Source organism: Manihot esculenta, chromosome 8 (genome assembly GCF_001659605.2).
Source record: "Manihot esculenta cultivar AM560-2 chromosome 8, M.esculenta_v8, whole genome shotgun sequence".
Lineage (NCBI taxonomy): Eukaryota > Viridiplantae > Streptophyta > Magnoliopsida > Malpighiales > Euphorbiaceae > Manihot > Manihot esculenta.
In genome coordinates, this window is record NC_035168.2 from 7329729 (window position 1) to 7352668 (window position 22940).

At 27.5% G+C, this 22940-nt stretch overlaps 1 protein-coding gene across 1 annotated transcript; it reads right to left on the minus strand.

Moving 5' to 3' along the window:
• Positions 1 to 540: 540 nt before the first annotated feature.
• On the minus strand, positions 541 to 2736 carry LOC110620483 (transcription factor bHLH106). The gene is made up of 2 exons (XM_021764242.2): positions 2328 to 2736; positions 541 to 1582 (listed from the first exon to the last, which is right to left on the minus strand). The coding sequence occupies exons 1-2, from the start codon at positions 2613 to 2615 to the stop codon at positions 1157 to 1159; spliced, it is 714 nt and encodes a 237-aa protein (XP_021619934.1). The 5' UTR covers positions 2616 to 2736; the 3' UTR covers positions 541 to 1156.
• Positions 2737 to 22940: the final 20204 nt, after the last annotated feature.

Here is a 22940-nt window from a genome sequence, read left to right on the forward strand (position 1 = left end):
TCCCTAGATAAGACTGATCCGTGGAGTGAACATTATACTTAGTTGTCAAGGTTTAAAATTTTGATATCTTTTTCTTTAATATTTTGAATTAAGAAAAGGAAAATATCTCTCTAATACATATGTATACTGATACATATTTTTAAAAAGATTCAGAATTTGGGACTATAAAAAGCTTGTAAAAATGCAGAGATATCCACTTTGATTCTTGTGAGAATGTTTTTTTTTTTCCTAAGTGAGCTTGTCATCTGTTGTGTTAGAACAGAAAACATAAACACTTACAAAATCTCAAGTTCTCTTGCAGGAAAGAAAAAAAAAGAAAACGAAAGAAAATAACCCACTTGTCCTTTACTGGTTTTTATTCAGTGGCTATCATTGTCTGATCTGAAACTCTGCCACATGTTATAAGCATCATATCTGATAATGAATCCAACCCAAATAAATTCTGCAATACCTCCAAAATCTTTCACTTCCTGTTTTCTCCAAAATCATTATTATAATATTGAAAAATAAAATCTCAATAATGAATAAACAGAATTATAATTTCAAAAAAGAAAAGTGAGGTAATCCATTGAAATCCCAGTACAGAGACAAAAGATACAAATATTAAATCTCCTATTTTCAAATCAGAAACTCATACAAGTTTCTGCTTTTACAGAGTTTCCGTAAATCACATTCATTATGCTTACATATCAACGTGTTCTTCTTCATCTTCTTCTTCTGATTCATTTCTGAATCAGCACAGAGGAATATTCTTTGATTGACCTAACATATTATCTCCAGCCCGTTGCAAAGCAATTGATCATAGATTCACATGCATGGATATTAACCCACAATCTGAAAACCCTAGATTAGTTAACAAAATGCTAGCTGCCTACCACACGCACATAAATTTTCCATCTTTAATTTCTGGGTTTCCATTAAAACAAACAAACCAACCTCCAAACTTAAACATAGAGCTACCTGCGGCTTCCACAAGACTAAAGGGAACATTTACAAACAATGAAGCTTTTCTTTTCTCCTGTTAGGTGGAGAGTTTGAATCCTTCTGACCTCTTAAACAAGCACACTGTAACCAAGCTAACCAAGCTTTTCTTTTCTCTAGTTAGGTAATGAAGCTTTAATGAAAGGAAAATTAAGGAAGAAAAGAAACTACATAGTCATTGGATTATTAGTTTATGATCTAATACCCTTCTCCTTTTAGACCTATCACTAGAATTTGATCTTTCAAGTAAAGATTTCAGTGCAGTTTGCAAGAAATGTACTGATTCAATACTGTGATCTTTCTCAGCAGCGACTATAAGGACGTTCCTGATTCTTCCTCCAATTGTTACCATTTCAGCTCTCAGAGTCTTCAAATGCAGAGATTTAAGTATCTCAATGAGGTCAGGCAAAAGGTCAGAGCGGTCTTCACAGCACAAAGATGCCTTGAAGATCAACTGTCCATCGCTTGAACACTCGCCGGAAAGTACAGTGATCTCATCGGTTTCTGATGGGAAGGTTTCGAGCCCTGGAATTTGTGAGGTCTGTTGCTTGAGTTCTCTCACTCGTTGAACTACTTTTGCAAGAAGTGAAGCTTTGTCTGTCTGTGAAAATTCAAACAGGAAAAAAAAAAAAGAACTGTGAGAAAGAAACCCTAAACGTAAAAAAGCTTAGCAGCTTTCAGAGGTAGACTAGACTAAACCCTAGAGAAATTTGGAGAAAAAAGGTAAAGAAAATTTAGAAAAATAGAAAAGAAAAGCTTTAATTCTTGCTTTTGCTTTTGCAGATAAGGTTCAGTTTGAACATTCAAAAAACACTTCTAAAGCCTGGTATGGATCCAAGATTCCAGAATCTGGATTTAACTATGTTAGCTCCGCAGGTCCTGTATTCTCGCGTTTGGTTGCCAAGAAAATGAGGGAAAGTGAAAAAACAAGTAAAACAAAATATTTATGAAAATCTATCATGTGAACCCACAAAAATTTACCTCACAAAAACGGATTTGATTCGGTAAATGATTGAGTTTGGCAAATGTCAAGTCAGTCAGCAGGGATTTTGGCTTTGTGGGTCAAAAAGTAGGAGTCTAAAATTCAAAGTTTTACTTTCTTTTTCCCAGTTTCTCAGCTAACAAACAGTGAACAAACACAATAATTGATAAAGGGAAAGAACACATTGATCAAACCTTCAACAATTACCACATATGAAAACACTATACAAGAACAAAGCACAAAAAAAAAATTCACAATCTCCACCATTAAAACCCAACCAAAAGCTCCAAACAAGCTTAAAAAATCATCAAACAGCCTGAAATTGAACTCTATCAAACACAAAGACAAATCATCCATAATTTACCTTAGAGTTGCAAGGAAGTAGATTCCTGAGCTTATCAAGATGAGAGTTAATTCTCTCTCTCCTTCTCTTCTCAGCTTCTTTATGATTCTTCAAAGCAGCAAGAGCTCTATCCTGTGGTGTCATATCCGTAATTACAGACCCTTCCAAGGGGTAATTATGGTAAGACGACGAGGAAGAACTACACAAGCTTTGCATTGCCGGGAAACCGTATGGTCCGACGTTGAAAACGCCGTTCTCAGCGAGAAACCGGTACAAGTGAGAATTTTCCGGGGAGTTATCGGGCTGCATGATTGTAATTTTTTTTTTTCAAAAGTGAGGAAACGGTGTAAAAGGAAAATGAAAGGAAACGTAGAGGAATGAAATGATTTATACAAATTTCTTTTCGGTGTTGAAAAGAAAGAGAGGTTCGGCTTTCGGTGGTTTGGGCTTTGTCTTTTCGTTTTAAAGGGCTTTTCCTACCATTCCTTTTTTTTTTTTTTATTGGTCGTTTGATTTGACTTGCTACGTCGTTTTTGTATAAGTTAATTGTGATGTTTCACAATTGTCCAACAATAAGGACTTGAAAGTCTAAATATAATTTTGAGTGAACTAAGTTGATATTTTTTTTTAATTAGTATTTCATCATATTGGGTCAAAAAGATTTTATAAAGCTAGTGAACTTGCTGAGTAAAAGAGCTACGACTTATAGACATTAACAAAATAGTGGATTCCTCATTTAACAATTTGATTAATATATTTTTTTTTATAAAATGACTAAAAATTTTAATTTTAAAAAAATTTATTAATTAAAGTTTTAATTGTGTTTTCAGAAAATAATATTAAATATATATATAATTTTATTAAAATACTGGGATATTATAATTATTTATCCAATTTGGTAGCTAATGCATTAGATAATTATTTCTGTAGAATTTAATTTTTTTAATCAAATATCAATTTTCTAATTCATTAATCAAATGAATTCGCAAAATATGTTTTTTCTTAGCATTGACTTAAAGTAAAAAAAAAAAATAAAAGGGTAAATAATTTCACTCATTAGTAATAAATTTTAGCAATTATAATATTTTATGTAAAAAATGGGAGAACTGAATTTTAATCTATTAATATTTTAAATAATAAATATTAAATGAAATCTAACCGATCCTAACATTTATAAGAAATATGAAATAAATTATATCCTAATTAAAATTAAGCAAATAAAAAATATTTGCCATTATTATTTATTTAACTAAGCTCTTTTTAGATAATCTCAATATTTTTCCTCTAATATTGATAAATAAGTAATTTAGGAATATTAAAAATTAAATCTAACCAATCAAATTGAATTTTTCAAAATATAAAATCAATTTATTAAAACAACAAAATGGAATCAAACTAAATTAATTTTATTTGATTCCATTTGATAGTTAAATTAAGATTAATTAGGAGTAGAATGCTAAAAATTGATTTTTTGTTCTAAGTGTCAATTCAATAAATTTAAAATTGATCACAAAAATTAAAGCAAACCAAAACAAAAGAAATATTAATAAAGTGAGTAAATAATGATAAAGTTATGATATTTTAATAAAATTAATTAATTAGTCTTTATTTTTTAAAAAATATATAATTATAATATGTTTAAATTTTGTAAAATTTATTTTTTACTTATTCTCTTAAAAAAATTTAATACACTAATTTTAACCTTAAATTTTATAATATTTACTTTCATATTTTAAATATATTTTAATATTATTTAACTTTTATAATTTTAATTTTTTATATTTAATATAGAGGGATAATTTCATCAATTTAATTCAAAATCAAATTGAATAAATTAAAAATTAAAAATTTAGTATTTATAAAAATTGAATCCAATTGATTTTATCAGAAATCAATTTGAATTGAATCGATTGATTTAATTTAATTCGATTCAATTTAATGGATTGGATTTTTAATAAACTTTATATTTTTTATATCTTATTTTTTAATATTTTAAAATTTAATTAAAATATTTAAAAAAAAATTGAATTTTTAAATTAATTTAATTTAATTAATCTTTTCGATTTGAACCGAATACTGATAATCTCTAATTTAGTCAATTTGAGTAAAGGTTAAAATAAGTTAATTAATATTTTTTTATGGAATGATTAAATACTTAAAATTTAAAATATATTAATTGAATTGAAATATAATATGGATTAAATATTTAATTTTGAAAAACAAAAGTAACCTTATTTTTTTATAGTTATTTACAATCACGGGATAATCAAGAGGTGGCAGCCATGCAATATCCTTCATGAAAGGTGAAGCACTTGAGAGATTTAATATTTTCTAACAAATTTACACGAGAATAGAACTAGAGAATCTCAAGACAAAACGCAACGTTTTAATATTTACTAACTCGATTTGGTACCAAACTTTACACGCTAATGTTCATGAAAGAAAGATCAATGTTACTGTTTCTTCATGGTTGGATCCAAACCTAAGAGATGTTTTTTAATGGTCCAACTGATATTGATTTAGGAAATTTGAGAAAAAATAAATCATTCAATTGGATTTATTTCCTTTTTATTATTCGCATAAAATAATTTAAAAAAAATATTTTTTTCTCCCTATAAAAAATGTGAAAAAATAACTATGAAATTTTATAGGTATATAATAAATAAGTTAGTGGTTGATATTTTAATCTATTTGTAAATGATTTATAATTTATTTTATTAATGATTTTTTATTATCTTTAATAAAATAATTTATTATCATTTTATGATATTTAAATATTAATTTAATTATATCCCATTACTTATACTAAATACATTAATTAATATCTCATTTTTCTATAAGAATAACTCAATAAATTTATTATAATTACGTTATACTTGTTTTTAATTGTATCGAAACCTTTCGGCCTCAAATAGACAATTGCTAAATAATCTCTCTACCATATTTTTATTTATATTATTAAACCTTTCGGTCTCAATCTAATTAGAAATGTAATCTATTTTAAAAATAATATATAAATAAAATATGATTTTTTTGAAGTGGATAAAATATGATTAAATATATACTATTTCTGTATTAATTGAGATTAACCGGTTCAACACAAACTAAAGTATTAACTTATTTAATACTTGTACTTATAAAAATGAAAAAAAATAAAAATAAAAATAATCATATATATCATAATTGCAGTCTAAACTTTATTAAATGTGCTCTAAATTTTAATAAATTAAAAAATTACTTTAGAATAACTTTATTATTTTATGAAAATTTAGAATACAATCAATAAAATTTAAAATATAGTCAATATTATAATTAATTTTTAGTTTTCCTTTTAAATCATCGATAATATGATAAATTTGAGTTTAATTATTATAATTTGTATAAATTCAGGTATTAATTAAGTTACAATTTTAATTCAAGTGTTTAATGAGTTAAATCCAACTAGTATATATATATATATATATATATATATATATATATATATATATATATATATATATATATATAAATAAAATAAATATAATAATAATATATATATATAAATAAAAAAATTGAAATTTCTTTCAATTTAAAATATTCTATTTCTAATCAGATTTTTTACCAATGTATAAAAATACTCGTTGCTAATTTATTAATGGAAATATAAATTTGTTATTAAATCGGTGATTATATTTTATATCTTATTAAATTAAATTTATACTAATTATAATTTAATAATTAAAGTTAGATTTTAGTAAAATATAATTCTAATTTTTATTTAGTTATACCAATAAAAAATCAACCTTCTGATTATTGTTTTGAAAAAAATTTAGGGAGTAAAAATAGTATTCTATTGAAAATAAATTCATATTTAAACTATTCCAATTTAAAAGTAAAAATTTCAGGGTGTGATGATCCTTGGCTGCTCACCCTTAGGTCCATCATTGCTAGTTCCCTAAAAAAGGACATAACAAGGTTTTCTTCTATGAAAAGGGAAACTAAAAAAGAATGAAAGAATTCCATGAGTTTCTTCCCGTGTGAGAAAATATAATTCAAAGAAAGATTATCCATGAGTTTTGATTTATTAATACCGCAATTATTTTTAGGATGGAAAGATATCAAATTTCAAAACTTAGTCGGAGACTAATAATAACTACATCGTGAGCAATAACATTGTTTAATTTGTCTTCGGACATGGGAGAAGAAAACTGATGAGTATTGCTTTCCAATAAGAACACCTCCAATGATACTTTGGATAAGCTGATAGGACTTCTCTCCCCATAGTATTTTGATGATCTGGAAAGAATTTCCTTTGAGGATGATCTCTTTAAAGCTTTGTTCTTTGTAAGTTAAATTGCTTCTCTTATTTCTGTACATTCTAGCACCAAAGGATCAAATATAGCAGGTATAAGTTTATAAGACCGTCCACTAGACTGTCTTCTGGAATCTCTAGCAATAGCTCCTCTATTTTCTTGTAAGCAGACTAAGACATCAAAATATGTAGCATGGGAACAAAGATATCAGGCGATAACAAGGAAGTCTGTGTTGGGTTTCAATTAGATTGAATATAGTGGAAAAAATAGAAAAATAAAATTTTTCATCAACATGGATCACCGTTTAAATAAGGAAAGTAATAATAATTAAAGAGAAAATAAATACATTTTATTTTCCTTGCAGCAAAACACGATATCGATCGTTTTAGTTGAATTATCGCAAATCATAAACCGTCCGGTTTCTAACGTTATTCACACAGAATAGCAATAAAAAAATCTTATAACAGTTTTAAGGAATTGAGAAGAGGAGAGATTTTAAGTGCTAACTCTCTGCCTTTCTTACGAATTCTGAAAGCACTCAAAAAAGTTTTTGCAAAGAGTTGTTTCAGACTATTATATACTAAAACTCTAGAGTTTCAATATAATAGTATTTAATTATTTATTTAACTAATTAAACAAAAAAAATATATATTTATGGTCCAGAACTTTAATAAGTAAGCCATATAAATCTTAAATAGTTTTAATCAAGTCTCTACTTAATTAATTATATCAAAATCGTAATTCTTTCAAATTATAATTTTATCCCAATGCCAATTTATATGCAATCAAGTCTTACTTGATTTAATTTCTCGTTTTATTTTCTCTTGTAATTCTTTATGTGTGTGACCCGTTAGGTTCCAAATATATTGATAACAAATATAATTAACTAATTAATTAATTTGAAAATTAAGAAAATTATCTAGCAACATGTCAAGACTACCTAAATATTCAGAATATCAAAAGTGGTTTGATTTAACCTTCTAGTACATGATTTGTCAGTGTAATTAATATTCTTTCATCACAAATGTCCTGATTTAATATTTGATATATGGAATGTGTGTGCAATGTTAAATCATATTAGTTCTCATTTATTAACCATTGACTTAAGAAATTCCAAATCTCATTTACTGATTTCATCTTGCGCAAGATTTTTATGATCAATGCTAGTAGAGAACAAATGAGACATTACCTAATTTAATCTAGGATGATGAATCCTATTTTAATCACATAAATATCTTTATATAGTTCCTAATATATCCAATTCATCTCCATTTGTTACTTATGAACCAAGCAATATGTAAGATGAATCAAAACACAAAAGTCCTTATATAAGATTATTTATTGATTTTAAGTTAACGGATCACTTACATGACCATCACTTGAGTAATCCATAAACACATATTATTTTTCATATGAATTTCTCAAGTGGATCAGTTCAGTGCATTTATTCATAAAAAAGTACCTATTAGTTCTAGATATATTACATATCTCAACCTATGAGATCGATTGCTTCCTTTAAAAGGAAATACCATAATATGTACTAGTCTCAACAGCTCTAATCATTGTCCAATCATGATAAGAATATCGACTAGAAACATCGGAAAACATTACTTAAATGCAATACAAATCTCACAATTATAACCATATTATAATTTCTTTTGCACAATGATATAGTCTATGGACTTTATTTTTACTCGAGATTCAATTAAATTAATACTAAAGATAAATAACTGCCTTTATTTATAACTAAAAAATTACATGAAATGAAATGTCTGGCTACAACCAACTGATTGACTGTAGTGCATATTACTAACAGTTTGCAAGGTTATGTCCTTGTAATTTTCTTTCCAAAAGTACTTTAAGGCGTGATTAATTACTTCTTGGAAGTGGAGAGCTTCTTGTTTAAAAACATCTACATTTTTTCTCTTTCAAATGTGTCACATAATAAAAGGAACCAAGAGAAAAGTTCATCACCATTAGGCTGGCTCTTGAGATACTTATGTATTTTAATCCATATATCTTATAGGTTAGTACTAATAAGCATATAAGGTCGTAGGTTTAAAGTGGAATGCACCCATAATTCAACAGTTTGGGCAATTAAAAAGGAGATGCTTATCAGACTTAATTTCACCGTATACATGAAAAAGTTGGAAATTTGTGGCATTCTCAATGAACGAAGTTGCTTATGGGAAGACGACCAATTAAGCCTTTCCAAACAAAAATGTGAATTTTTTTTTGGAATCTTTAAAGATTAGAATTCCTACTAGAATGTACATCTTCTTGCTACTGATATAGGACCGAGGCTTGCTGTAATCAATAATTAGTTTGTTTGAAGGATATTCTTTACCATATGATATCTAGAATTCACCACATATTATTATTTGTGTAGTGCCAAATTAATATATCTTCTATTTGGAACAGAGGTAGGGAATTGTCATAATATTTTGCACCTCATCTTCACTAAAGTTTTCTCTAAATTTTCGAACATCCCAAACAGCTTGGTTGTAAAGTATAAGCTGTTTAGGCCACACCACAAAAGCATCATGGGCTGTTTTCACTTTTAAGTGACTTAGGAAAGTTTTAGAATCCAATGATCCCACACCATCCATCTCATATCTTCTCTAAGAATTGTGTTTCCCCGTAGTAAGCTATACTATTCAATGAAGTATTATATAGAACATTTGTCTTTGGGAGGGAAGAAAAAATAAAATATTTTCCTTTGAATACTTGAGCTACTAGGGAATTGGGTTTCTCAATAATCCTCCACTCTTGCTATGCTAAAAGTGTCATGTTAAAATTGATAATTATTGTAATAATCACTCACAAAAAATAAAAGAAAACAAATTTAACGTGATTCGACATAAATTTACTCCACAATAAATTCACTAATAAAGAAAAATAATTACTTCTAATCATTTTTTTCTCTCTCAAAAACCATTTACAAGACTAAACCACTTATAATTCAGCCTTACTGCATGCCCACCACGTTCAAGATATATTTTTTCTTTTATGATTAATCACTAGTTGAATAAGAGTTCTAAACTAGACTCTTTAACCATAATTTCTTCTTAATAAAAAGTCTACCTAAAACTTTCTAAACAAAATTCTAATAGTAATAATCTTCCTAGTTTATTTTGAACCACTCATTCTATTTGGATTGGAATTTCAATAATCTCCACTTTCAGGTTAAATAGAATTAGCCTTCACAACTTCTGTAAAAGTCAATTTTTTCTTGGATACCACCTTGCACTCTTGATTGTTGATGTTATCTCTTATTTCAACTTGCGATCCTTCAATTAAAGTGCTTCCTTCTAATATGTGGAGATTCTTTTTCTCAAGTTTTACGATCTTTATGATCACAAGTGTAACGACCCGAAATCGGACCGCTACCGGAGCTAGAATCCAGATCGACTTAAGGTCTTCGGAACCCGTAGCAAGCCTAACGTACATCCTGTCATACCTGATAAATCCCATACATGATCATACATTTTCATAAAAATTTTAAACTTTTCATATACCAAGCTTGACATGTGCATGCACCATAACTATAAACATAAAACCCCACACTAGAGCCCTCATTAAATGCTCTAGTGGGGCAACATATCATATGCCAAGCTGGTTCAACATAACTCGTCATTAAAACATTTCATACAGATCATGTACAAAAAGGGATTTCCATACATTAGAGCCAAACACAATACTAATCCTCATTACATCACTGTACAATACCTTACATTACATTTAAGCATAAAACTAACATAAACCCTAACATTTTACATCTAGCCTAAACATGCATCAAACACCCTTAAAACCTCTCAAAACTTACTTAAAACATACAAGAAGGCGAGAATCTACGCTTACCTCTTGAAGATCGAAAGAAGAGGTGATCCAAACTTGGAGATATGGAGGAACGAGCTCCGGGGTCTCCAAGCTTCCAAAACTTTGATCTTTAGCTCAAAATCTTCAAAAACCAAGTAAAACTCATCAAAAACTTGAAGGGATTGAAGGAAAACAATAAATCGTCCAAAGGAAGGTGAAATCTCACCTATGCCCGAAAATAGAGAGAGAAAACTCGCTCATTTTTGGACAATGGGCCTTTTATAGGTGGCTGGCCAGACCACCTTCGAGAGCCAAAGGTGCTTCCGCAAACTCCCCATGTTCGGCGGCCGAACTTGAGGTTCGGCGGCCGAACCTGGGTTTTTCTCTTTAGTCTTTTCTTTCAAAATCTCATTTTCTTTCTTTATTAAAACTATAAAAACATATAAAAACATTTTAGAAAACCTTTATTTTACCCTTCTAGAAAACTCCGACATCCGAGAAATTTCGGATTCCAACGGAGATTCCGCCGAAAGGTGGGAATTCCGATGCCGTGGTCGAGCTGGGTATTACAACAAGAATACATCGACTAACTCTCATAACTTCCCCTTGAATAGAAAATCCATAACCCAAAGAATCTAGCTTTCCTAAATAAATTAAGTTCTTCTTGAACTTAGAAACGTACCTTATTTTGTCAAATATTTTAACTCGATCTTTAAATTTTATCTTACTTCCATCAGCTAGTTTCACTTATTTCATTTCTTTTTAAACCATTCCCTCTTTGAACAAATATGGGAAGGGCAAGCAACATCGATTATCCATTCATCTTGTATTAGATTCTTTACCTTTTCTTCATCATCATTCACATTCATTACATCACATTCATCATTATTAATTATAACTATAATAATGTTTTCTTTTCCACGACTTTTCTTAAATTGTATAAACTCAATAAGATCTTTTTTCATCTTTTTACGGGTGTACTAAAAGTGGTACATCTCATGACAATAGAAACATTCTTTGTCTACTCATGGTCTCAAGCTTAATATATTTTTTGAATTATTTCCATGTGAATCGCTTTTACTACGATTCGAATTAGCAATAAAAGCTCCATGTTCATTGCCATCACTCGTTTTTTTTTTTTAAACATTTCATAATCTAAAATCACTTTAATAATCTCTTCCACCTTCAATTTCTCCTTCTCAACTATTATGACTATTACCAAACTTTTATAAGATTGTGAGAGGGAGGTTAGAAGCAAAAGAGTTTTGTCTTTATTATTAATCTTCACTCCTACATTGGGCAATTGAAAAATTAATTTCTTAAAAATATTAAGATGATTTTGAATATCTATACTTTCATCCATTCTTAGTTGGTACAATTCCTTCTTCAAGTATAAATGGTTTGTGAGTGATTTTAGCATGTACAAACTCTCCAATTTTTTCCATAATACAATTAGCAAAGTCTCTTTCAAGGCATTGTACTTCATATTTGGAGAGCTAATGTCAATCTAATTATACTCCCTAATCTTTTCTAAAATGCATCCCAATCATCATCCTTAATCATTGTTGATTGTTTCTTATTCAAAACTGAAAAAAGATATATTCTTTGATTTGAATCTTTACAAATTTAGCTGTTATATAATACATAAAAGTATAATTCTAGGCTAGAATGTCGGCAACTGTGTAAATAAAAATATTACAATTAGGAATTAACCAAATATACAAAAGATATGGTTAACTAATTTGAAAGATAATTATGGAATATTAAATTAATATGCTATCAATTCTATCACACCCCACAGTCTGGGTAGGAGGAGGACGAATTTTGAGACTATCTCGAAAATCATCACATAACATGCACGAAAGACCTTTCGTAAATATATCAGCAATTTGATAACGAGAGGGGATATGAATAATACACACCTCTCCCTTTGGGACCTTCTCATAGATAAAATAAATGTTCATTTCAATATGTTTAGTTCGTTGATGTTGAACTGGATTCCTCATTAAATATATTGCATTAATATTATCACAGTGTACCAAAGTTGCTTTTTGGATGGGACAATGAAGTTCAAGAAGAAGATTCTGAATCCAACAAGATTCAAAAACAATATTAGCAACACCCCTGTATTTAGCTTCAGCATTAGACTTAGAGATTATAGGTTGTCATTTAGAGGATCAAGAAACAAGGTTATCTCCAATAAATATACAATACCCGGAGGTGGATCGTCGGGTATCTTGACATCCACCCCAATCTGTATCTATATACGATAAAAGAGTTTGAATCGAAGACTTATACAAGTGCATTCCATAATTAATCGTACCTCATATATACCGAAGAATGCATTTTAAAGCCTTCATGTGTTCAACTTTTGGAGCATGCATAAATAAGTAGACTTGTTGAACGGTGTAAGAGATATTTGGCTGTGTGAAGGTAAGATATTGTAGAGCACCAACTAATCGATGATATTTCATCGGATCATCATAAGCACGATCAGATTTTGCATTTAGCTTCCCTTTGGTGTCGATGGGAGTTACTAAGCTTGCTTTAACTCATTTATGCCCTTTCTAATATGGCTTCTGCATATTTTTGTTGAGAGAGAAAAAGACCAGATTTAGTGTGAGTGACTGCAATACTTAGAAAATAGTTCAATTGACTCAAGTCTTTCATAACAAATTCTACAGTGAGAAGAGATGTAATAGAACACCAAAGAGCATCAGAAGAGGCTGTAAGTATGATGTCATCAACATACAATAATATATGTGCAATATCAGTGTTATTTTAATATATAAAAAGAGAGTGATCTGATTTGCTATGAGTAAAACCAATGGAAGCAACAAAATCAGTAAACCGTTGATACCATGCTCGAGGAGCCTGCTTAAGACCATAAAGAGATTTATGTAACAAGCAAACATGATAAGGTCGAGCAGGATCTGTAAAACTCATAGGTTGGTGCATATAAACAGTTTCATTCAAGTTTCCATGCAAAAATGCATTCTTGACATCCAATTGATGTATAGACCAAGATTTAGACAAGGCAATACTAAGAACTACTCGAATAATTGCTGATTTGACAATAGGACTAAATGTCTCCTCACAGTCAATTCCTTCTCGTTGTGACCTGCCATCACCTACAAGACGGGCTTTATGCCTCTCAAAAGAACCATCAGATTTCTTTTTATAATGAAAAATCCACATAGAATGAATTATATTCACATTAGATGGACAAGGTACTAAGTCCCACATTTTATTGTTAATTAAAGCCTTATATTCATCCAACATAGCATTTTTTTCAATTCGGGTCATTTAGGGCACACACTGGGTTATCAGGGATTGGTGAAATTTTAGAATTTTCGACATTAAAGGCGTGATGGTATTTTGGGTTTGGCTTGAATATTCTATGTTGACTACGGGTAGTCATATGATGGGCTATGGTTTAGTTTGGTTGAGGTGGAATGGCGGGATTTTAAGAAGATGAGGGAGGTGTAATGGTGAGTTGTGGTATTTTTAATCAATCTTTGTTGTATAAGAGATCTTTCACAATACTTTTCTATAAATTAAAATTATTTTTCTATTAAATGGCTCAAGAACCTTAAATTTTGTGCTTCCCATCTTTAACATCACAAACCTCAACTTTCATAAGAAAAAAAAACATACCATGATTCCGCATAAGTCTACTCCAATACATCCACCACTAAAAAAAAATAACTACACCCACCAATTATTTTTTCTCTTTATCAAAAATCACTCACAAGACTCAAACTATTCATACTTTGGCCTTATTGCATGCCCACCTCATTCAAGACATTTTCCTTTTTTCATAGTTACTACTAGTTAAAAAAGAGTTCTAAACTAGAGTTTTTAACCATAATTTGGGTAAACTGCAGTTTAATCCCTCTATTTAATGAAATATCTATTTTAAACCTTGTGCTTTTAAAATCCTATAATTTAATCATCGACATTTAAAAAAACTATAATTTAGTTCCTACCGTTAAATTTTTTTATTAACCTGTCATTTATTGTAATGAAAATGACCAAACTACCCTTTAGTATATATTTTTAATCTAAAACAATATAGTCTGTGAGATTTAATTAAATCGACAATAAAGTCCCTATAATTTTTCAAATTAATTCTTGTATTTCATAATTATTTAGGGACAAAATCTTAAAATTGACCCCTACATATTTAATTAATATTTTATAGGTGAATCACTATAGTATATTTTGAAATAAGTTATTATAATTTTGATTCAAAATTTATTTATTTTTGTGCTTATTTCTAAATATTATAATTATCTAGAGATTAATTTATAAAACTAAAACAGCTTATTTCAAAATATATTTAGGGACTCAATTGTAAAATATAGAGATTATTTGTAAATAATTAATATGTAGGGGTCAATTTTAATATTTTTTCCCTAAATAATTATAAAATATAGGTATCAATTTGAAAAAATTATAAGAAACTTTACTATAGATTTAATTAAATTTCAGGGACTATATTTTTTAGATTAAAAATATATACAAATGGGTACTTTAGCATTTTCATTAAAATGAATGGCAAGTTAATTGAGAATTTAACAATAGGGACTAAATTGTAGTTTTTTCAAATGTTAAGAATTAAATTATAGGATTTTAAAAATACAAGGACTAAAGTAGATATTTTATTAAATAAAAAGACTAAACTGCAATTTATCCTAATTTTTTTTTAATAAAAATTTTATTTAAAACTTTTAAATAAACTTTTAATAGTAATAATTTTTTTACTTTATTTTGAAGTATTAATCCTATTTGAATTAAAATTTTAAAAGTAATATTATATAAAGTGAATATTATGCTTGTAAGGTGTAAGTAGGGGTGAGCATTCGGTCGGTTCGGTTCAAAATCGAATCGAACCGAATAAATTGAAAATCGAAATTTTAGTGTTTATGAAAACCGAACCGAATTGATTTTGGTCAGAAACCGAATCGAACTGAACCGGTCTGATTCGGTTCGATTCGGTTCAGTTTGATCGGTTTCGATTTTTAATAATTTTTTTTTATTTTTTACACTTTATTTTTAATATTTTAAAATTTAATTAAAATATTTTAATTTTAATATGATTTAATTTCTCTATATTATTGAAAAAATATATTATTATCACTAATCAGTTCGGTTCGGTTTTTTCGATTTTTTTCTGATCAAAATCAAATCGAATCGAAATAATTAAAATTTCTAAAATTAAAAACTAAACTGAACCGAAATATATAAAAAACCGAATTAAATTTTAAAATCGATTCGATTCGGTCAATTTTTTCGATTTGAACCGAATACTGCTTACGCCTAGGTGTAAGTATGGGAGAGTGGAAGTTATAATGTTTGATGAGGCTATTAGAATCTTAAATTATGTTAACATGTCTCACAATTAATCTCTTGAATACTGTTGCATATTTTTTCAGCTCCTATTCAAATTCTAAAAGTCACCAAAAATCATAGTTGTACTAAAAGGAAATCGGTAGAGGTTAGAATAAGTTCATTGAATATTTAAACTAAAATTATTATTTACTTTTACTTGAAAAATAATAATTAAATAGAAATTAACATGTTATTAATTAATGACTTATTAAAAAAGTAAAAAAAAATTATTTCACTAATTTCTAACTTCACTAAAATTTTGTTAAATATATTTTAATTTTCACAACAAAGTTATCCAAATAAGACAAGTCACTTTGTAATTTTATAAAAATATATAATATAATTAATAAAATTTAGAATATAGTTAACAATAATTAAAATATAATCAATAATAAATATGACCATTTTTAATTTTTGACAAGAAATAGTTAATTTAATTATATTTAGTTGTAGATATAGCTAATTTATATTTAGCACATGAATCTAATAAATTTTTAAGGTATAATTAAATAGATCCCACTATGAAAAATAAATAGAAACCACTTTGTTTATTGAAAATTTTTTGAATACATGTAAATCAGATGCGTATAAGTATTTTTCAAGACAAAACTATTATTAATATGCTATTATTAGGGGTTAACAGTATTCAGTTTAAATTGAAAAAATCGATCGAATCGAATTAATTTAAAATTTTAGTTTGATTTTTTTTATTTATTTTGGTTTGATTTTTTTATTCATTTCAGTTCGGTTCGGTTTTTAATATTAAAAATTTCGATTATTTTGATTTGGTTCAATTTTAATAAAAAAAATAAAAAAAAATCAAATTGATTAATGATGATAATATATAATATATTATTTTCAATAATATATAAATTAGATCATATTAAAATTAAAATATTTCAATTAAATTTTAAAATATAAAAAATAAAATATAAAAAATAAAAAATTTATTAAAAATTCACCTAGCTAATACTACCGCTAATATTGCATCCCATTCATTTGCTGATTTGAATGAAGACTTGGCTCTTGTGCATAAGCTTTTGGGGTGGAATTATAGAACTTGGAAAGTGGATGATGATGATGATGAAAGATGTCAAACAATGCATGCTTGGTTTGATTTTTATGAGCATTGTGTTCTTAGAAAACACAACATATTTTCTTTTCTTTCAACACCTTCACACATAGAAGAAAACATGTTTTAGAGGATGTTCATAAATTTGTATATGGGCATGCAAAGATACCAACAAAAGTGAGGTCAAATGCTTTATAGCTTTTATGGATGACTATTTAAAAACCCTAAATAAAAATAAAAATTTTTTTCAACCTTTTGTGTGGTTTAATCAATTGTTTTAATTTTAGTATAATGAGTTCATTTTTCAAAATTTTTTAATATTTAGAACACTTAAAAAAAAAAAGGATTTTTTTTATACTAAATATACTCTAAAACACAATTAGATTTTAAAAATGTGCATGCAATCATTTTTTTAAATGCTACTTCACCCAGAAATATCTTAATTTTACAATTATTTTTTAAAAATATTGAAAAATTTAATTAATAAACAAAATTTTAACATAATTAGCTTAAATTAAGATTTAAATTTGAAAATTTACAATTTTAAAGACAACATCAATGTACTAACATGGGTTGGGTTTAGTGGAAAGATATGTTCTTTAAGTAAGGTCTTGATTTGTGGATGGGAAAAATTCTAACTAGGAGAGCTACTTCGATTTAGGTCCGACAACAATTCAACGGTGAATTAATTGGGACAATGTGGTATTTGAATACTAAAAATTATGTTAAAAAATTAAAAAACTTAAAACCATTAATTAAAATTTAAAAATATATATATAAAAAAAACTAAACTTTATTAATTTTAATAATTATATTTTTTTAATAAATATTTTTTAAATTAAATTTTCAGTTAATTTAAAAGAAATCAAGAATCATAATTCTCTCGATTTAAAAACTTAATCGTATTTATTATCAGTTAAAAATAAAAAGTTTAGGTTTTTTTTTTTCATTTTAAAAGAGAGAAAAAGCAAGTAATAAATACAAGATATGGAAACATAATTAAATTGGGAGGATAGGCTATACATGGGCCAATAAAAAAGCCCTAATATCAAATGATAGGCTAGGGTTTCTTACTTGCTAGGCCCTTCCTACTAGGTTGCTTTAGGGAGACAGCTTTTCAAATTATCAGAAAGCAATACTAATTGTTCTTGCAATTATAAGGTCATATCTTCTGAATAAAAATAGGAAAAATCTCAACCTTCTATCTCTTTGTGATTATATAAAGTTTTTAAGTTTTATTTTATTTTCTTTTAAAATAATAAAATATTAATTATATTTAATTAAAGTTAGTTAAAAATATTATTATAATGTAAATTAAGAAAATACATTATTTTAGTCAATTCATCATTGCAAATGAAATATTATAAATGTTATATTAAAATTATAAACTTTTTTTAATAATTTTGTATAATAAAATTATTGAGGATATATTTTTTTTTAAAAAAAGTATTAGTATATTACAATTATAAAAGTATTGTAGGATAAATAAATAGTACATTAATAATTAAATATATTTTAATATATTAAAAATTTTAAAATTAATAATTCTATATTTTTATTTTACATAAAATTATCAATTTTAAATTTATTCATTTTATGATTTGAAAGATGTGACCAAAAATGTTTTTTTTTTTGAATGGCAAAAATGTTTTATTTATAAATATTTTGTTTTAACATAATAAAAAATATTATATCAGTACATCAAACCCTTTAATTCAAAATAATTACTACATATTTTATACTTATAATTTAAATTTAAGCTCTAAATAATATTGAATATAAGTCTAATTAAATTTTTATATTTTTATTTAAGGATCAAATAAGTTTAATTGATTGGTGTCAAAATTATTAAAAATAATATATTTAAATCTAAGAATAAATAAAATTGAATCCAAAAAAATTGTTATTAAAAATTTTCGATTAACAACTAAAAAAACAAATAATAAAAATAAAAAGTAGTTTTGATGAAGAGTGAATCTAAAATAAAAATAAAATAAATAAGGTAAGTAATAATCAAGAGAAATTCAAGTAATTAATTTAAGAGAAAATTAATATAAATAAATTATAGTCGAAGATTAGAATTCGTTTCAATCGATCAATTGAAGTAAAAATATCTTTATTTATTTCAATAAATTAGTTTTAATTGTCGAAGATGTCTCCCACTACCAATCTCTTCTCAGGAGTAAATTAATTAGAAAATATTCACTAATTAATCCTAGTCAACGAACAAAAAAAAAATGTCTATTAGATTTAATTTATTAACTGTCTTAAAAATTAGAGAAATTCAATTCTAACCATCAAAGCAAACCGCATGGTGAGTTAAACTAGATCATGCAATTACTTAGTGGATTATACTAATTTTTATTTATTATTGAATAATTTAAGTAATTACAAATTTAAATATCCAAAATAATAATATATTATCTTGAAAATATGGACAAGGACTCTGTTGATCAATCAATAAAGAAATAATAATAATAATAATAATAATAATAATAATAACTAAAATTACATAAAAAAATATAAGAATAAAGATGAATAATAAAGCTTAAATCTCGTAATTCATGAAAAAACTAAAATTTCAATCTATCTTCAATTAGAACTAGAGAGATTAGCCACACATGTCCATAAGGAAACACAAAAAAAAGAAAGAAATTCAACCAAAGAGAGAGGATGTGTTCCTGCAGTAAAAAAAAAAGAGTGCTTAAATAGTAAAACTTTAGAAAAATCCTCTTGAAATTTCTTCCTAAATAGTTTGATTTGAGTATTTTTAGTGAAATAACTCTTTTGATTTGCTTTTTAGAGAGGATAGAGGTTTCTTAATCTTTTGAAGAGTAATTCTGTAAGATCTGAACTGATTTGAGTGCTTTAAATGAGAAAATCCTAATTTTTCTACATTAAATATGCTTCTGTTGCCGTTTAGAGCTTGCCCAGAGACTTGGGCAAACCTTTAGTCAAGTTTGTTCAGCCACTACACATAATCAATTTTTTTCTCTTTGATTTTGACTCATCTTTACTATCCTTTGCATTTCTGTATAAAATTCATGAAATTGCCAAAATAAATAATATTCATATCTCATTTGACAAAATATTTAATTAAAATATATATTGAATATATACATCATCAAATTTCCCTTCACTTGAACCATGCTTGCCCTCAAGCATTCAAATAATTTAGATCATCAACTTCCATTTTGAAACTTATCAATTCACACCGCTCTTTTACCTAAACTTTTGGATTGAATCTCAACAGTATATTAGCATGCATATAACTAACAATCCTATGAGTCATATTGCAAACAATAATTCAACAAAATCTGGTATAAATAGGAGAATTCAAACTATTCACACTCAATCACACAAATAGTCACGTAGTATTCATGGAATAGTCACCAGGCCTTACCTTAACCAATTCCATTATTGTTCAAAATTGGCTCTTTAAGTCTAAAAATAAAGTATCCAAACTTTTTATTTATTATTTATGAGCACTTATTCATCTCTTTCTTGGAATATCACCACTCTTTTGACGCGAAGGTATATATTTGTGATACCCACCTTCGATTACTTAATTGGTCACAATTTCAAGTGGATACTAGTACTACTCATGGTCATTTAACCAGCGAAGTAGATGTATTTTATGCTCTTTTTTTTTGTATCTTGAACACCTTATTTTTTGGACAAAAGTTCTAGAAAATTAAAAATTCATAGCTTTAGCAAATTCTAGTTATACTCCACTAGTGAGTTAATTATGCAAACACATACATTTTATTCAAGCTCAACTATTTATTTTTTAAGATAATTATCAAATATTATTAGAAGCCGTGTGAAAACCGAGACAATCATCTACGTAAGTATTAACATACTATTTATAATTCAATCCAAATTTCAAAGAATTCAAAAGTGAATGGAATAATCAAATTGTATGCTTAGATAAAATTCTTACTAAAATGCATAAAAAGAAAGTAAGAGGAAATACATGAAAACTAAGAAAAATGCAGAATACAACAAGAAAGGGCAGCATATATAGTTTCCTCCCCACAATTGACCAACATATTGCCCTCAATGTATGCAAAAATAAAAAGTTATACAAAGAGGGATAAAATAATATTCTCCTGGTTAAGTTGACGTGGGTAAGGTATAAGGCAATACTCAAGTAACTAGTGGAGGTAAAGGGATCCCAATATGATTAAGTAAGAAGTGTATCATGCTTTTTGTGTTGGTTTTAACCCATCCTATTGCTTCCTTGTACTCATGAAGTAACATTATTAGTTTATTCTCCTTTAAGTCAAGTGTGTCTCTAGCTCCTAGGAATAAATTTTTGAGGTGATTAGGCAGTAATTTTAACTCTAGTTCAGGTGCTAGATGGTTGCAGTTGTGAGTTAGACTTGGGCAAGTCACTGGTCAAGTCACTAGTCAAGGCTGACTTGTCAGTGGTAGAATGTTGTCTAAAACATGAACAATTTCTTATAACTTTTTATCAATAACTATTTTCTAATCTAATTGCTTTGGGTTGTCCATGTCTATACCCCTGTATAGAGCAATATTTAACTTGTCATCAACACTTAAGTCAAATGTATTTTGGCTCAAAGTATCAAGAACATCTATGCTATCAATATGAGTTACATCACTAGGATATTTCAAAGAATTATAAACATTAAATTTAATTACTTTCCCATCAAATTCCATAGTGAGCGTATCATCATGCACATCTATTTTGATCCTTGTCATGCTAAGGAAAGTTCTACCCAATAAAATATCAGATATAATATTAACTTTATTCTTTTTCGTGTCAATGATATAAAAATCTGCAGGAAAAACTAACCCATAAATAATGGATCTATCAGCAAGTTGAATAACACTTATTTTTTTTAAGGGACCATCATTTAATGAATTATAAATGGTCAAAGGCATGACATAAATTGAGACTCCAAGATCAAATATAGCTTTTTTAAATTCAACATTACCAATGGTGTAAGAAATGGCAAACACACCTCTATCATTGTATTTAGGAGGTAATTTTCTTTGAATAACTATAGAAACATTTTCTCCCACACTTTTTCATTTTCAGGTAGCTTTTTCTTTTTGGTACAAAATTTTCTCAAACATTTCACATATTTAGGTACTTGCTAAATAACATCAAGTAAATGAATGTTTACCTCAACCTTGTGAAAAGTCTTTAGAATTTCTTTTTTTCTTTCTTAGATTAAACAAACCCTTCAGGAAAATGTGGTGGAATGACAAATTCCTCTTGCTAGTCTGTTTTTACAAAAGGTGTTATCTCCTTTTTCTGCTGAATTTCTACAGATGCATTCTGTAGATTTGTCATTGAGATTTGCTCAAGTCTCTGTTCGCGTGAAACTATCTCCTTCTGCTGCTGAATTTCTGCAGATGCTTTTTGCAGATCTGTCACTGCGCTTTGCCTAAGTCTTTGCCCTCGTGAAATTTCCTGTAAGTCTTTCACTTATCAAAATTATTGCACTTATATTTTGCTTTGGATTGGCTACCGTTTAAGATATTAGCTTTCTTTGGGACTCTAATCTACTCATGGAGGTAACCATTTGGCTCATTTGATTTTTCAAACTTCCACTCTAATGTACTCCTTCTGCTGCTGAATTTCTGCAGATGCTTTTTGCAGATCTCTCACTGCATTTTGCCTAAGTCTTTGTCCTCGTGAAATTTCCTATAAGTCTTTCACTCATCAAAATTATTGCACTTACATTTTGCTTTGGATTGACTACCGTTTAAGATAGTAGCTTCCCTTGGGACTCAAATCTACTCATGGAGGTAACCATTTAGCTCATTTGATTTTTCAAACTTTGCACAGAATTAGCAAGTGACTTTATAATATCTTCAAGAGGCATACCTTGCTTTTGAGCAGGTACTTATTGAGGGTAATGGTGCTGGAAATTCTCAAAATTATTGGATTTCGCATAGCTAAAGTTGGAATGATCCCTCCATCTTGGATTGTATGTGTTAGAGTAAGAGTCATACTTTCTTTGTTGTTGATGCCTCTCAAAACCTCCCATGGCATTGACATATTGTTGATTCTCTTAGAGT